This window comes from Astatotilapia calliptera, chromosome 15, assembly GCF_964374335.1.
Source record: "Astatotilapia calliptera chromosome 15, fAstCal68.1, whole genome shotgun sequence".
NCBI lineage: Eukaryota > Metazoa > Chordata > Actinopteri > Cichliformes > Cichlidae > Astatotilapia > Astatotilapia calliptera.
This window is the reverse complement of record NC_137436.1, coordinates 9125462-9142617: the sequence shown is the minus strand read 5'-3', so window position 1 is coordinate 9142617 and position 17156 is coordinate 9125462. Positions and strand designations below refer to the sequence as shown.

Genomic DNA, 17156 nt, shown 5'->3' with positions numbered 1-17156 from the left:
TTTCTAAAACATAAACAAACACAAGGCCCAGGCCTTGTGACCCTGAATAAGCCTGACAAAGACTCCAATCTGGCTCACTGGATGACTTTGGAAAATGTGAAGCAGGGCATAAATTTTAGCCTTTTCCTTCCTACTGATAAAGACCATGGCCATTCACACTAAACCAATGCAAATAAGTAATAGAGTTCCTGCTTTTTCATTATATGCTATAAAATTTATGATTTTTACAGCTCGTCCCCGGAAAAAAAAAAGATATATCCTGTTAATTGATTTTAAAAAAGTTACATTTTCCAATTCCAGGTCAGTCTGTGCAGTTTTCTGTAATTTTCACATTTATCTCTTACAATTTAAGCCCAAAGCAGCCATATAATGACTAAAAACTGATAGGTGCTGTTGAAATTGCACTTCTTTTTCATGATTAAATATATTAGAGATTAAATGTGTAGTTAAATATCTTTACAATGACAGAAAAGGGAGTTTCTCTCATCCGGCCCACTTAAGATCAAACTGGGCTGTATGTGGCCAACAATGTAAAATGAATTTGTTCTGCACTGTGTGTTTTCATGCACTGAATTCAACCATACTTATGATTTCCATTATGAATTTTTAAGCATGAACTAAACACTATTATTGACCCAGATCTGTAATATTTTCTCACAAAATACATCTTATTTAGTTCATGTATTTCTTTTTGCAACAGTGACTGATACAACTGTGGACATAAAGTGGACTGAAGGCTGATATAGCTAAAATAAAGCTATAGGATATGCATTAAAAACTTGAGATATATTACCATACCATAATTTATTTATATATCACTTTATTATAGCACTATATTAGGTAGATTCTGACCCAACAGCTGCTTCCTGTCGGAGAGCCATGGATTGTTTTTAAGTACAAGCATGAAATATTCTATTTTACACGGCTTATTGTAAAATAAAGCAAAATAAAGCTTTTTGAGCTTCATCTGGTGGAAAAATAACTTTTTTGAAAACTGCAATTAATGAAAATAATCAAAAACATGAATAATGAATAGTTATAATTATTACTAACTCCATTACCAAGCACCACAATGACTGCTTCAGGTGGCATTTGTTTGTCTTTGTTTGCTATTGTCAATGCGTTTAATTTCATCCTTATTGCCTGATATTTTCTATTTGTAGTCTATTACACAATCTGAAAATGAATAATGAACTGGAGGGTGAACATTCCCAAGCTTATTTTTGTTTCTGTGTTGTTTTCTAGCTGTGTGTATGTGGGAGATAATGAGTGGTGGACAGCAGCCGTTTTTCTGGCTTGAGAACAGAGCTGTGATCAACCAGCTGGAGCAAGGCATCAGACTGCCCAAACCAGATAACTGCCCTCCTGCCCTCTACTCACTCATGACCCGCTGCTGGTCCTACGACCCCAGTGAAAGACCCAGTTTCACTGAGTTGGTTATGAAGATCAGGTAATTCTTTATGCATTATTAAAAGAAGTGATTATGAAGAATACAAATGGATTGAGATCCTTTAATTAAGGCTTGGTCAGTGGGCCCAATCTTTCTCAGTTGAAGTTTGTGATTATCTGCATAAGCAGATATTGGCCTCATAGTGCTATGTTAAAAAAAAGGTTTATTTTACTCATTTCTAGTTTCATATTTCTATTCTTGACTCCACTAGAGAAGTTTTTCTTTTTTTTAAATTTTATATTCTTGTAGCCCATCACTTTAGCCATTAACTGAAGCAATCATTGGCTTCTGATTGGCTACAAGTTTGTAGTAGTCTGAATCTTGAGCAATTGGCTCATAGGGATTACATGATGATGACATCATGATTAATATGAGAATATATCCTGTCTATATACATGTGATGGAAAATAAGGAAAACCATCAACCCTTTACTGTGTAGTTAGGTTCATAATCTGTTAGACAAAGACACCATCATACTTCTGAATTTTCAACAACAGTAAAACTGTTAAAATCCAAAGTTGTTGGATTTTAAATCAGACATAATTATTTCCATGGGTAAAAAAACAACTTTACATCATCTAACCAAGTCAAGAACACTGTTAGGGACGTGGGTGTATCACTGTCCCAGTCAAGAGACGTAGACCTCAGTGGAAATAGACAAGGTGCAAACCACTGGTTACACACATCTGTTTCCATGACTAGAACCACATCATAATCCAAAGCCTCACAACAGCTGTCAAACATGGTGGAGACAATGTTCTGGCATGGGCATCTGTGGTGGCCAGTGGAGCTCAGTCACTAGTGTTTATTAATGATATGACTGTTGATAGAAGAAGCAGGATGAACTGTGAAGTGTACAGACCTCAGATTCAGCCAAATGCTGCAAAACTAATCAGTAGGCAAATGGATTATGACCCAAAGCAAATTCAAATTCAAATTCAAATTTATTTGTCACGTACACAGTCATACACAGTACGATATGTAGTGAAATGCTTGGACAACTGCTCGTGACCTAAAGAAAACAAAAAAGGAAAAGGCTATGAATAAGAAAGGAAATAAATATGAAAAATTAAAAAGGGTAAATTTAACTAGGAAAGCATATGTTGGGTCTGTGTTTCCACAGGCCCCACTAGTTTAGAGACTTATTCCTCATGAAGAACACAAGACAAAACAGAACATCTTCAACCAGTCTTTAACTCGCTAACGAGGAAAGGCTTTGGTCAGAACCAGGCTATGGAGCTTAATGCTCCTCACCTATCTCTAGCCCAAGTCCTTCAAAGAGTAGCTTCCCTCGCAGCTATTTATTCCCATGATAGTTACAGTTTACACAATACAACACAACACAAGCACCTCCCACCGTAAAACCCCCCAATGGTTCTAAGATAAGGCACTGTGTGTGTGTGTGTGTGTGTGTGTGTGTGTGTGTGTGTGTGTGTGTGTGTGTGTGTGTGTGTGTGTGTGTGTGTGTGTGTGTGTGTGTGTGTGACCTCCTGCTCACCAGAAGGATCATAAAAGCAGGAAGCTTACAACACAAGAAACAGATCTTCCAGATAGAATGTATCTACAATAAAACCTCAGAGTGGCTGGAGAGGTGGTCAGGATCAGAGGAATCTCTTTGATCCTACTGCTTGAACTAAGACTTTACAAATTTAAGAAACACAGTGACAACATTCAACAATTTGACTTAACAGCATACTACAAAAACAACCCAAGTATTTCTCAAAACAAAAAGATTGGATATATTTTGTCTGTGGCCAAGTCAGTCAAAAGAGCATATTTTCAGTTACTGGAGATAAAAGTGAATACATAGCATCTCAAAGTAGGTTAAATAGCATTTTTTGATGTCCATGGGTTCTAAACTTCAGGCACTGACTGCAAAGGATTTTTACACAGCCCTTAAAAACATTATCTTTAACTTAGATAAAACAGTCCGATTATTTTTGAGTCTCTGAAAATAGAGGACACCGGATGAAATTGGCCGTAATTCTCAAAAGGGTCATGTAAAATCTGTGTAAAACTCTTTGAGTTAAAAGCTGAAAGTCTAGACTTAAATGCCAACTTGATGGTTTGATGTAAAACAATAACTGGGGTGGTGCATAAAAGGAAAATGACAAAAAATGTATCTTTGTCTCGCAAATTATGGACTTAGTTCTAATAATTCACTGGGTTTTCAGAGCTGGCTTGACACAAATAAAGTTGCTACATTATTTAGTGACTAACTGAAACTACACGTTAAGTTTTTGTGAACGCATTACAAAGGCATGATGTAAAATGTGTCTCAAATTTAACAGTGATGTCCACAAGATGGAGAAGGAGCAGGAAGCGGAGAGAGAGAGAGACAGAGTGCGTTCCACCAAATTTTTCGAGTCCAAGTTCAACATTGACCCCCCGCCTAAGGTATAAATTATTTTTAAGTTTACCTACTGCTCAGTCTTAAAATTTGGTTGTAACAAATGACATTTTTATAATCTTTTACATTTCCTGAAGCCTTCAAGAATGAAACCAGCCCGGTTTGGGAACACACTCAGTATTGGTCTGCACATTCAGGTACTTTTAAGCAACCTCTAGACACATCCTTTGAGGTAGCTTTAATTTTTTTCCATATATAAGTGTGTGTCTGTTTGTATCTGTGCAGCTCAATGAGGCTCTGTGTGCCAGCTCACCTGACCTAGCCAGCCCATGTGACTATCAGTCTCCTGTCGACTCCAGCAACACTCTCGCACTACCTGCCAAGTCGCCCCGGCGCCGCAGCATGGGGGTAAGAGACACTAAGCACTTCCTTTAAAGGTTTAGCTGCACAACCTACTAAAGCACTGTATTATACTGTGTCGAACGAGGATACTCATGCGATTGTTTTAGTAACATTGTAATTACACTTCTCCATCGTTGTACTTGTAGGAGAACGAGTTTTTCAGAGTGGAACGCAACACCGAGGAAGACGCCCAGCTCCTGTGGCAGAGGGAGAAACACCAGATACATGAAACGCTCCGCAAGCAGAAAGAGCAGATGATGGAGGATAAAAAGTGGCTGAAAAAGGAGGAGAGACTGCTGGTGGGGAACAGAGCATCCTTTACTTTTGTCAAACCCCTCTCTGTGTCTCTGTCCTCCTCTGGGTCCGAATGCAGTGTAGCTGTGAAGGCTACATGGAATGAGGCACCATTAAATAATACCAACCTACTTGTCCATCCAAAAAGCCCCACTAGTCTTAAATTGAATGTGCCCTTGATAACAGTTCCAAAGAGAGGGTCTATATCTCTGTTGTATGAAATGAACCTGCCTGTTTCTTTTCAGGACCCCATGGGACTAGAAGATACTGCCAATCCAGAGGTAGGTGTGCTCCTGTACAGAGTGTAATTTTAATTACAGGCAGTTTAGTGAATCAATTTAGTTACAATGGAGACATAATTTTTTTCAGATACCTAAAATACAAACAAAGTAAATTAAATGTAAAGTAAAGTAAATGTTTGGGGGTTGTTTTTTTTACATTGTTGTCAGTCCAGTTGTGACTGTTTGTGATCACTGAAAAATGAGCTTCGTCATAGGTCACACTTCCTGCAGGGATCAGTATAAACCACTATTAGTCAACTTAGTTTAAATCTTTTATTAGATATTTTATTAAATAGACTTCAGGTGCATAAGTTTCTATCTATCATGCCATTGTCTGATGTACGGTGGCCCTGTGAGGCCAAACGGACTGTAAGAAAACACCAGCAATAAGAAAAGTGCTGCAAAACCACACAAAACACCCACGGAAATAGGAAAAACGGAAACGAAAAAACAGATTTCCAAAAGCACAAGGGAAGGTTTTCTGGGGAGACAATAACCCGACAGACCAGTTGCAGAAACCAAAATATGCTAGTGTGTTTTAATCTCATGATTAATGTATGGATTTTTAGGCTAATAATTAGGCTAACACACTTACCGCTCACCTTTTCTTTGCGATAGATCCTCCACTTCTTTTAAGAGTCTCCCAGCACAAATCTTAGCATAGTTTGGTTCCTGCAACTGGTCCGTCGGGTTATTGTCTCCCCAGAAAACCTTCCCTTGTGCGTTTGGAAATCAGTTTTTGCCTATTTATGTTTTCGTGTTTTCTATTTCTGTTTTCTTTTTCCTATTTCTGCTTTTTCTATTTCCGTTGTGTTTTGTGTGCTTTTGCAGCGTTTTTCTTATTGCTGGTGTTTTGCAGTCCATTTTGTTAGGTATGCTGGATTACACAGATGGATTACGTGGCAGAAACACACACGGACGCAAAAAAGTTTGTGATGCAAGCTTTATATACACGAGTGGGGGGAATATTTACAAGGGAAGGGGCTATATACAGTGATGGATAAAAATGTGCCAGGAGATAAACACCGAGGAGATGAGACGGAGCCGAAGTATGCAGGTAGGCAGCAGACGGACCTGAGCTACCTGACAACAGGGAACAAAACAGAGCTTATGGCGTACCGTTGATAGCCGAACGTTAAACACAAGTGGACGGAGAGAGTTGGAGAGCTTACTTGACCACCCAAACCACAGCCGCTGCGGTGATCGCCGCCTGATGGTACGTAGCACTCCGTCGCGGATCCACAATAGCCAACACAAAATCCTAGGTAGGCAGGCAGGCGATGGAACAGGCTAAGACAAAGAGAAGCAGGCGAAACATGGATCCTTTAAAACATACAGCTCCACAGCGTAAAATCAACAGATGCAGCCTGTGCTGACTCGTTACCACTTGTGACAGCGACAATACTCCGACACCAGACGTCCGTGACTCTGCTCCCTAAAAGCGCTCACTGATGACGTCCGATGCGTCGCAGGTGTGCTGGAATGCCATCAAGCCCCGCCCCGCCTACCTACAACCAAAAGGAAAACAAAACCCAAACAACAACAATACACCTACCCACCACCTCCTAACAGTATCCCCCCCTCAAGGAACGCCACCTGGCGGTCCTCCAGGCTTGTCAGGATGCCTCCTGTAAAAATCCACAATAAGCGCCGGGTCCACAATGAAGCCCCTAGAGACCCAGGAGCGCTCCTCCGGGCCATACCCCTCCCAGTCCACCAGAAACTGGAAACCTCGGCCACGACGGCGCACATCCAGCAGCCACCGGACCGAATAGACAGGACCCCCGTCCACCACCCGGGCGGGCGGAGGAGGTTCCACGGGTGGGCACAGCGGGCTGCGAGAGACTGGCTGCAGTTGAGAAACATGGAACGTAGGATGAATCCTCATGGAGGCCGGTAGTTGCAGCCTCACTGAAACAGGATTGATGATGCGTTGGATGGTGAAAGGACCCAGGAAGCGAGGGGCAAGCTTCCTGGCCACGCACTTCAAAGGAACATTTGCAGAGGACAGCCAAACCTGTTGGCCCACGGTGAATTGAGGCGCAGGCGTTCTCCTCCGATCAGCAGCCCGGCGAGTCTGAGACACGGTCCGGAGCAGCGCCGCCTTAGTCCGGCGCCAAATCCTCCGACTGCGACGTAGATGATCCCGCACGGCCGGAACCGCAATCTCCGCCTCCTGAGAAGGAAACAACGGCGGCTGATATCCCAGACAGACCTCAAACGGAGAAAACCCAGTAGCTGCCGAGGTGAGAGAGTTATAAGCATACTCAATCCAAGCAAGATGACCACTCCAGGAAGCGGGGTCAGAGGAGGCCACACAGCGCAAGGCGGACTCCAGCTGCTGATTGGCCCTTTCAGTCTGTCCATTAGACTGTGGGTGATAGCCGGAGGAAAGGCTCACCCCCACCCCCAAAGCAGTACAAAAAGCCTTCCACACCCGAGAAACAAACTGAGGCCCCCTGTCCGACACAATGTCCAAAGGAATTCCATGTAACCAAAAAACGTGATCCACGAGCACGCGAGCAGTTTCCAGGGCAGAAGGAAGTTTAGACAAAGGGACAAAATGCGCCGCCTTGGAGAACCTGTCCACAATGGTGAGGATCACCGAGTGACCAGTGGAACGCGGCAACCCGGTAACAAAGTCAACTGCAATATGCGACCAAGGTCGACCAGGGACAGGCAGGGGATGCAGCAACCCGGGAGGGGCCAGGTGACGGCTCTTATTGCGCGCACAAGTGTCACAGGCCCGCACATACTCGCGGGCATCACTCGCCAAAGCGGGCCACCAAAATAAGCGCCGTAGCAGGGAAACCGTACGACGCACGCCAGGATGACAAGCAAAATGAGACGCGTGCACCCAGTGCAAAACACGCGCGCGCACGGCCGCCGGAACAAACAGTTTACCCGGCGGGCCCGAACCCGGGTCCGGATCCTGCTGCTGCGCCTGGCGCACCAGGCTCTCGATCTCCCATGTCACGGCCCCCACCACGCAAGACGAGGGGATGATCGGAACCACCCCCGTAGACTCAGACACGGGGGGAAACTGACGGGACAAGGCGTCCGGCTTAACATTGCGAGAACCCGGGCGAAACGAGACCGTAAAATGGAACCGGCTAAAAAACAGCTGCCACTGGGCCTGCCTGGAGTTAAGCCGCTTCGCACTCCGAATGTAAGAGAGATTCTTATGGTCCGTCCAAACCACAAACGGCTGTTCCGCCCCCTCCAACCAGTGACGCCACTCTTCCAAAGCCAGCTTAACCGCCAGCAGCTCGCGATACCCACGTCATAGTTCCGCTCAGCCGGAGAAAACCGCCGCGAAAAAAACGCGCACGGATGGAGACGGCCATCATCGGGCGAGCGCTGCGACAACACCGCCCCCGCACCTACATCAGAAGCATCCACCTCCACCACAAACTGTCTGACACCATCTGGGTGGGCAAGAATGGGCGTGGAACAAAACAACTCCTTCAACCGAGCAAACGCCTGTTCGGCCTCAGGAGACCAACTGAAAACTCGAGCCGGGGACGTAAGCCGGGTGAGCGGAAGGGTGATCTGACTGAAGTTCTTAATAAATCGGCGATAAAAATTAGCAAACCCCAAAAACCTCTGCAGGTGTTTGCACGAGGAAGGAGTCGGCCAATCAGCGATCGCTCTGATTTTGCCAGGATCAGGCCCCACCCGCCCCTTAGCAAGGACATAGCCCAGGAACGACACAGAATGAGCATGAAACTCACACTTCTCCGCTTTCACAAAAAGTTTGTTTTCCAGAAGGCGGTGCAAAACGCTGCGCACCTGCTGAACATGATCCTCAAAAGACCGCGAAAAAACACGGATGTCATCCAAATAAACGAACACACACCGATTCAAAAAGTCCCGAAGCACATCATTAATCAACGCTTGAAACACTGCCGGCGCATTCGTCAGGCCAAAAGGCATCACCAGATATTCGTAATGTCCACGGTGAGTGTTAAAGGCCGTTTTCCACTCATCTCCCTGGCGCATGCGCACCAGATGGTACGCATTGCGAAGGTCCAGCTTTGTAAAAATGACCGCATCCTGTAAAGGTTCAAAAGCAGAAGAGATCAGGGGAAGAGGATATTTGTTCTTCACAGTAATGTCATTAAGACCCCGAAAATCAATGCAGGGTCGGAGAGATCCATCTTTCTTATCCACAAAGAAAAAGCCCGCCGCCAAGGGCGAAGACGATGGATGAATCAGGCCCGCCTCCAGTGACTCCGTAATATACCTCTCCATGGCTGCCTTCTCCGGACCAGAGAGGTTATACAGCCGGCTGGTGGGCAGTTCAATGCCACAATCATAAGGACGATGGGGGGGAAGTGAGAGCGCACAGCGTTTACTGAAAACCGCCCCCAGATCATGATATTGTTCAGGTACAGACGAAAGATCCACCTCCTCGGGCGCCAGCTTAGACGAGCAGACAGGCGAAGGCGGAAGAGCAGACTGTAAACAGTGAGACAAGCAGTGGCTACTCCAACTCTCAATGCGACGGGAGGACCAATTGATATGAGGATTATGACGCTCGAACCACGGGTAACCTAAAACGATGGGAGACTCCGGGGAGGAAAAAACAAAGAAACGAAGAACCTCACGATGATTACCAGAAAGAATCAGCGAAACCGGTTCAGTCTCATGAGTGACGGAGGGCAGTAACTGACCGGTGAGAGCCACAACGGAGACGGGAACCTGCAGGGGTTTCGTCTCAATACCGAGACGCCGCGTGAGACCGCCGTCAATAAAATTCTGCTCAGCGCCAGAATCCAAAAGTGCGTTAGTGGAGAAAGTGCCAGAAGCGGTGTTCACGATAGCAGGAAGTTGCATGCGGGGAATTTGGGAAAGAGAGGAAGTGCCACCCACCAGTACCCCCACAGTTACTGGTGGGCACCGCCTTTTGACCGCAATGGGCAGGTGGACACAAAATGGCCCGACTGGCCACAATACAAACACAACCGTCCCTCAAACCGCCTCCGACGCTCCTCCAGCGTCAGCCGTGTATGACCCAACTGCATAGGCTCCTCAGCGGCGGGCGCCGGAGGAGACCGTGCGCGGGCCGGACCGGGGGGAGGGGGACGGGATACTGCGCGCACCGCGGCGCGCTCACCACTCCCAGCACGGACCCGGCCACCCCTCTCCCTCTCACGCTCGCGAAGGCGATTATCGATACGAATAGCCAGGTTAACTAGAGCCTCGAAACTCTCCGGTTCGTCACGAGTGGCAAGCTCATCCTTCATGCGATCGTTCAATCCGATGACGAAAGCCCCGCGCAACGCGTCATCACCCCACCCCGTCTCCGCGGCCTTAACCCGGAAATCAATAGAAAACTCTATTGGCCACCGACCGGCCCCCTTGGCGGAGGCCGTGCAGTTGCCGCGCGGCCTCATCCGAGCGCAGGGGGTGATGAAAAACAGCCTTAAAATCCCAAACAAACTGCTCATACGTGACAGTCTCCACGGGATGCAGAGCGAGATAAGACTCGGCCCAGTCCAAAGCACGATCACGAAGGGAACCGATAACATGAGAAATCTTAAAAGCATCATCGGAAAACGCTTGGGGATACCGCTGAAAAAGCAGAGAAACCTGAATCAAAAAACCCCCGCAACGGCCCAACTCTCCCGTAAAAGGCACCAGAGCCGGGGGAGCAGGGTCACGAACAGAGCCCACACCCCGTGAGGCAGACGGTACGGGCGGGGGGGCAGGAACAGCGGGAACAGTAGGAGGAACTAACCGAGCCAAAGTCTCTTGAATGGCCGACAGGGTCTCATTAACCCGGCCCGCCCATTGCTCGGACGCCGCCAACTGCCGAGACAAGCTTGACAAAGACTCCTCGTGTTTCTGGAGTAAATCGCCGGACGCGGGACCTGTGTGTTCTGCCGAATCCATCAAAATGGTCGGAGTATTCTGTTAGGTATGCTGGATTACACAGATGGATTACGTGGCAGAAACACACACGGACGCAAAAAAGTTTGTGATGCAAGCTTTATATACACGAGTGGGGGGAATATTTACAAGGGAAGGGGCTATATACAGTGATGGATAAAAATGTGCCAGGAGATAAACACCGAGGAGATGAGACGGAGCCGAAGTATGCAGGTAGGCAGCAGACGGACCTGAGCTACCTGACAACAGGGAACAAAACAGAGCTTATGGCGTACCGTTGATAGCCGAACGTTAAACACAAGTGGACGGAGAGAGTTGGAGAGCTTACTTGACCACCCAAACCACAGCCGCTGCGGTGATCGCCGCCTGATGGTACGTAGCACTCCGTCGCGGATCCACAATAGCCAACACAAAATCCTAGGTAGGCAGGCAGGCGATGGAACAGGCTAAGACAAAGAGAAGCAGGCGAAACATGGATCCTTTAAAACATACAGCCCCACAGCGTAAAATCAACAGATGCAGCCTGTGCTGACTCGTTACCACTTGTGACAGCGACAATACTCCGACACCAGACGTCCGTGACTCTGCTCCCTAAAAGCGCTCACTGATGACGTCCGATGCGTCGCAGGTGTGCTGGAATGCCATCAAGCCCCGCCTCGCCTACCTACAACCAAAAGGAAAACAAAACCCAAACAACAACAATACACCTACCCACCACCTCCTAACACATTTGGCCTCACAGGGCCACTGTACTAAACTACTATACTACAACTAAAGCTTTACTACATATTTGTATCACCAAAACTACTATAAAGGTCCAGAGCCGCATAAAATAAACACATGATATACGTTATTACATTTTTAATTATTATATATTTAATATTAATAAAATATTTATATATAAAGTGTTATTATAACCCTAGAAAATAATGTATGTTTGTGTCATTTGACTGTTATTTTCTTTGATGAGGCATCCACATGATATATCCTGCAAAGCCTTTCCCCTTTTTCTTAATTTGAAATATACATTTATGACAGGAAGTGTGTTATTTAAGAGTATTGTCACTTTAATTAAGCATTTAAAGTTTAACAGTATTAAAAGGCTAATTTATCAAGTCTAGATGATGTGCAGTGTTTAACAAATTAATTAGATGACCTGTCATAAAGAAAACATGCAAATATTTTAGAAATCTGTCAAAAAATTGTTAAAGCTGAAAGTGACATTCTATGTGCAAGTTTGAGGCAGCATACTGGACTTCCCTGAGGAGTCAAATTAATCAGGCATAACATTCAACCACTAAAATGAATTTTCCTGTTCATGAATAACTGACATCTTAATCAAAGAATAATAATGTCCCTTTAGAAACGAGCACCTCCCTGCTTTTTATGAAACAGTACATTTAAAAATTAATGGATAACGAGAATCATTTAATTTTAGCATTAAAAATATCAATTTGATTAAACACCTTGTTCACACTGGTGTAATAATCAATACAGAAACACAAAAAATGATTTTGGTAATTACCAATACCGTTAATTTAGGGCAGCAGGGGCATAAACCTAATACTGGGTTTTTAAGCGCTTTTCTCTGCTTAAACTAACCAGCTGATTGGTCTCATATAACTATCAGCAGCATCAATTATTATGATTACTTTTGTGCGTTGTTGTCAATACATAATGCGAGCTGTTGATTAGAAAGTGTAGAATTGTAAAAATTCCTCATCTCGTCCTCATGAGATCCTTCTTTTGTTCTTTTAGCCGGCTAACATCGAGATTGGTAAGCACTCAAAGCAATTCACAGATTCACATCTAAAATGATCTAAAGATGTTCCTTCGCTCCTTATGTATTTGATCTGCTATTTCTCCTCATCTGTCATCTTTTTCATCTTTCTGCCATACAGCAGTGCCTGAGAAGCCGCCACGACTCACAGCAAAGGTAAGCAGATTTAGTTTTCTTAAAATTATTTTTAGGCCATAGAAAAACATCATTTAATTTAATAGCTTTGATTTTTGGATGAAAAATTATTCATAATTTGTCCTTTTTTTTGAACGGGCATCGATGCCACTGTTTTATCTAAGTAAGTGTCTTGTGATGTTATTTAGTATTTCAGTTCTTAAAACCTATTTACTCCTTTTTCAGCCTGCGCCCACAGCTGAGCTTGACCGCACAGATGACAAAGTATATCACTGCGTAATGGACTTGGTCAAAGTAGTCGTCCAGCTCAAGAATGACATCGCTGGGCTGCAGCCAGAGCAATGCATTACCCATATCAAGGTACACTGAGACAAATGAACTGCTTTGCACTTCAGTGTTACAGTTTGTTGCTGCTTTAATGCCACATTTTGAAATGCAAAGACAAAGCTCCTGAGTCATTTCTGTATTGATTTCTGCCCACAGTCTGTTGGGATGGCATTAAGAGATTTAATTAGCAGTGTGGATGAGATACTGCCCACGTTACACGGGTCTGTGAGGACTGAGGTACAGTATGACAGCATTATTTTATTATTTCATTTCCTTTCTGTGCATTTTTATCCCTTTAAACACAAACAAAACAAAAACTATACAACTATCCCTTTAAATCCCGAACCATGAAAAAATTGCCAGAAAATTAAATTTTCTTTTTAAAAATAGTGTTCGGTGAACCTCCTGACATAACAAAGAACATTAAATATGATTTTAAATATATGCATTTTGATTTATATAATATTTGCTACAAAACATTTTTTTCAGTTTATTTCTTGAAACTTTTTACTTTAAAAAAATCGCACTGATGTAGAAGTCACAAAAACTCATCAAATATGATACACTTGCCTTTAAAGTTTACATTTTTGGAGGGGGACACCCAGAATCCATATTTTTGCATCACAAAAGTACTGACGCAACGCCAGATTTCCTCAGCCGAAGAGCTGGCAAAACGTAAAACTCAGTCATCAAAGCGCCAATCTAAACGACTGATCCATTGGTCTTCTGTAATATCGCAGATCGAAGGCACCCAGAAGCTGCTGAACCATGACATGGGGGAGCTGATCAGCAAAATGCGGTTGGCTCAGCAGAATGCCATAACCTCTCTAAAGGAGGAGTGTAAGAAACAGATGCTGGCTGCCGCACACACTCTGGCTATGGACAGCAAGAACATGTTGGATGCTGTGGATCAAGCAAGAGTCAGGGCCAATTTAGCAAAGCCGGCTCCCCCCTAAAAGACATTAGATTTTTTTTTTTTTCAGTTTCACATCAAACTAAATAGGGACTTCTTTTTTTTTTCTTAATATGTGAAAGTCAAAAATAACATTTGTGCATTGTAAAGCATGCATTTTTAGTTGGATCACATCGATCAATTAGTGAAATGAATCCTGCAGCATCACCGGTACTTTGGATAGCCACTGTCACGTTAATGAGAGTTTAGTTTAAATGTGATGCTACATATGGATCCATGTGTATTTTTAGGTAATGCAATAATACAGAAATGTGTCATTTTCCTTTTGCGGTCCCCTTGCATCATGTTTAGGATGTCAGTTATGCTAAATTTTAAATGATAACTGTACCTGTGTGTGATTGGTGAAGTGTTGACGCAGATATTTGCTTTGAAAGTTGTATTTGTAAATATAAAATGTGTTGCATGGGAAATGTTTCATGCAAAAAAGAAAACACATGTGAACAGTTTACTTTTGTCAGTAGTGAAATGTAAATATAGCATCAATGGCGTTTTGTTGTCGTCTTTGGTTGGCTGTATCGCACAAAGTCATGGGAATTAAAATCCACCGACCAGTGAAGGAAGCTCCCAAAAATCATATCCACGACAGATCGACCTGGTTTCACTTAAATCCAACCAAGATTGTAGGATAAGTAGCGAATTTTGTGAACGCTGAAAACTGCCTTTAAAATGACAAACACGACGTGGAGCTTAAGCACAGTTTGGCTGAAGAGTCATTAGGTGATCAAATTACTGCAAATTCTGAGCCATACTCTAGAAGGATGAGTGATTCTAGTGAACTGTAGAGGGAGGAGTGGATGTGTGCCTTGGCTGGATGAGATAAAAATGACCATATTAAAAGGTTAGTTGGCCATTTAAGTGGCATGACTCACACTAAACCAATGAACTAAAGAGCACAGTATTATCCTCACAAAGACCCAGCAATTCATTGTTGTCCTCTGTTAGGGACATGAGTCTGAGACCTCTGCATCAACCACAATTTATGCATCTGAGTCATACTTTCATTCCCAGTCCTTTGTAGTGGACAGTAGGACTTACCAACTTCCATTTATAAGTGAGACGAAGAGAATTTTACCCAGAATTGTAGACAGGGTCTCAGGCGCATAGCTGTCTGGGGATGAAGTGTAGGAGGGCCAGGTATTAAAGCAGAAAGGTGAAAGTTCAAAGCACCTACCAGCATTCGAGAAGCGTCACTGTCCAGTTTTGCATCGCCACAGACTGAGGTTGCCAACCAAAGAAGAATCAACAGATATATTTCAAGACAAAGATTAAACTATTTGGCCACAAAAGCAAGAGGTATTTTTGGAGGCATCAAGGTGAGGCTTTTCAAACCTAACGACGCTGCATCAACTGTCAAGCATGGTGGTGGTAGTATCATGCTCTGTAGCTGTTTTGTTGCCAGTGGTACTGGTGTGTTGCACAAAATGGATAGCCAAATGAAGGGGGATTACCTCAAAATTCATTAATCCGCTAGACCAGTGGTTCTTAACCTGGGTTCGATTGAACCCTAGGGGTTCGGTGAGTCAGTCTCAGGGGTTCGGCAGAGCCTCCGCCGTGACATGCATGGCTCATTTTGTGCACCAGTAAAAAACATATCTATGTCTTGAATTTCAAAAAAAATATCATATTTTATTTTTCACTAAAGAGGGGTTCAGTGAATGCGCATATGAAACTGGTGGGGTTCGGTACCTCCAACAAGGTTAAGAACCACTGCGCTAGACGGTTAAACTTGGACACAGTTGAGTGTTTCAGCAAGACTGGTTGTGGAATAGGTAATGCAGGCTAACACTGAGCTTCTGGAATAGCTTTCCCAAAGCCCCAACCTCATCAACTGAAAATTTGTGGATTATGCTTAGAAGCCGCGTCTATGCAAGGAAACCAACCAATTCAAATGGCTTCTGTCGGTTCTGCAAGGAAGAGTGTTCAAGTATTCAGTCACAATTACGCCAGAAACTTGTTGATGGCTATCAAAAGTGTCTGAGGTGCAACTCTCTAAGGGACATTTCACCAATTATTAGTGGAAGTGCATATATATTTAAACCTGTATGTATATTTTTGACTGTGGATTAGAGAAAACATGAAATAAATTCAAAGATCTGCACCCAATTCTTGTTTTTTAAAGTCATGAAAGATGTATGCTGTATAACCCCCCCACCCATCCCGGAAGAAGAACAATTAAAAAAAAAAAAATCATTAGAAGCCAGCATTACCTTGAAATTCATGCCCATGATGACTGTATGTAAACTTCTAAATACCACTGTATAATTATCTACATAATGAGGTCATCTTAAAGCACAAGGAGATAGGAACATTTACATATATTTCAAGTCTTTACTGATGATCATTAAGTGTAGTTTCAGAGTCAGTTCTTTTATAAAAGAATACAAAAAATACTGTATAAGAAATTGTTTTTTTTTTCAAAGGTCAGTAAACAGCGTGCAGACAAATTTTCAAATTTGTTTCATGGGTTTTTATTGTATAGTACGCTCAATCAAAAATACTACAATTGTTGCAGCATCGCCAGAAGGAAAAAACCTGTGCTGATGCATTTTTTGTCTAAACCAAATCACCCCAACGTGTATCCAACATAGTCTATAATAATGGGTGTTCATCCCACCATACACAAAGAGAACAGTGTCATCAACAACTTCTAATCTGATAAAAAGCAACCCAGATGGCATTGTTTACATATTTAATTCTCCCTATTTTTTTTAAACGTTCACTGGTTTACCAGTATCATGGCACCTTGAACGGATTGTGATAAATTTACATGCATTTGTTGGCTCCAGTGGATGATAATAAATCTTGCAACGCAGACTAAGTTCTTCATTTTTCAGTTCATGACTGGAAACCTTAAAAAGTAGCAAATGAATTCAAAACTTCATGAAGCAGTTTTAAGCATCACTACTGACCAATGGTGGCAAATTAAATGGAAAATGATTATATTTAGTCATTTGTCCAAGATCCCCTTTGGAGCAGCCAGTCCAGTTACCCCTGCTAAAATCAGACTAGGGATGCACTGAGGAGTATATCACATTTGAATGCCCATTTCTTGAAGGATTATTCACCACCATCCAGAATATGTGGTGAAAGAAAACTTTGCTTAGAATCAAAGAGAACAGATTCATGACAAATATTGTTAAAATACAACTCAAATGTAGAATAGGCTCTAGTACTTAGTTTACAGGTGACAGCCTTCAGTGGCGTTAAGGTCAGGAAGGTGAATTTGTACATGTGGTTTAGCAGTCCACACTCTTGTATTGCTAATGTTT

General features: G+C 43.4%; 1 protein-coding gene across 2 annotated transcripts in view; it reads left to right on the top strand.

Moving 5' to 3' along the window:
- Positions 1-14375, top strand: part of ptk2bb (protein tyrosine kinase 2 beta, b) — a 29030-nt gene extending 14655 nt beyond the window's left edge. For both annotated transcript variants that reach the window (XM_026194351.2, XM_026194352.2), the window contains exons 21-31: positions 1246-1450; positions 3742-3847; positions 3938-3997; positions 4086-4208; positions 4349-4501; positions 4742-4777; positions 12431-12449; positions 12574-12608; positions 12813-12947; positions 13071-13151; positions 13655-14375. In XM_026194351.2, the coding sequence (XP_026050136.1) occupies positions 1246-1450; positions 3742-3847; positions 3938-3997; positions 4086-4208; positions 4349-4501; positions 4742-4777; positions 12431-12449; positions 12574-12608; positions 12813-12947; positions 13071-13151; positions 13655-13870 (1169 nt within the window). In that variant the 3' untranslated portion in view covers positions 13871-14375. The remainder of the gene's footprint in view (positions 1-1245; positions 1451-3741; positions 3848-3937; positions 3998-4085; positions 4209-4348; positions 4502-4741; positions 4778-12430; positions 12450-12573; positions 12609-12812; positions 12948-13070; positions 13152-13654) is intronic.
- The last annotated feature ends 2781 nt before the right edge of the window (positions 14376-17156 follow it).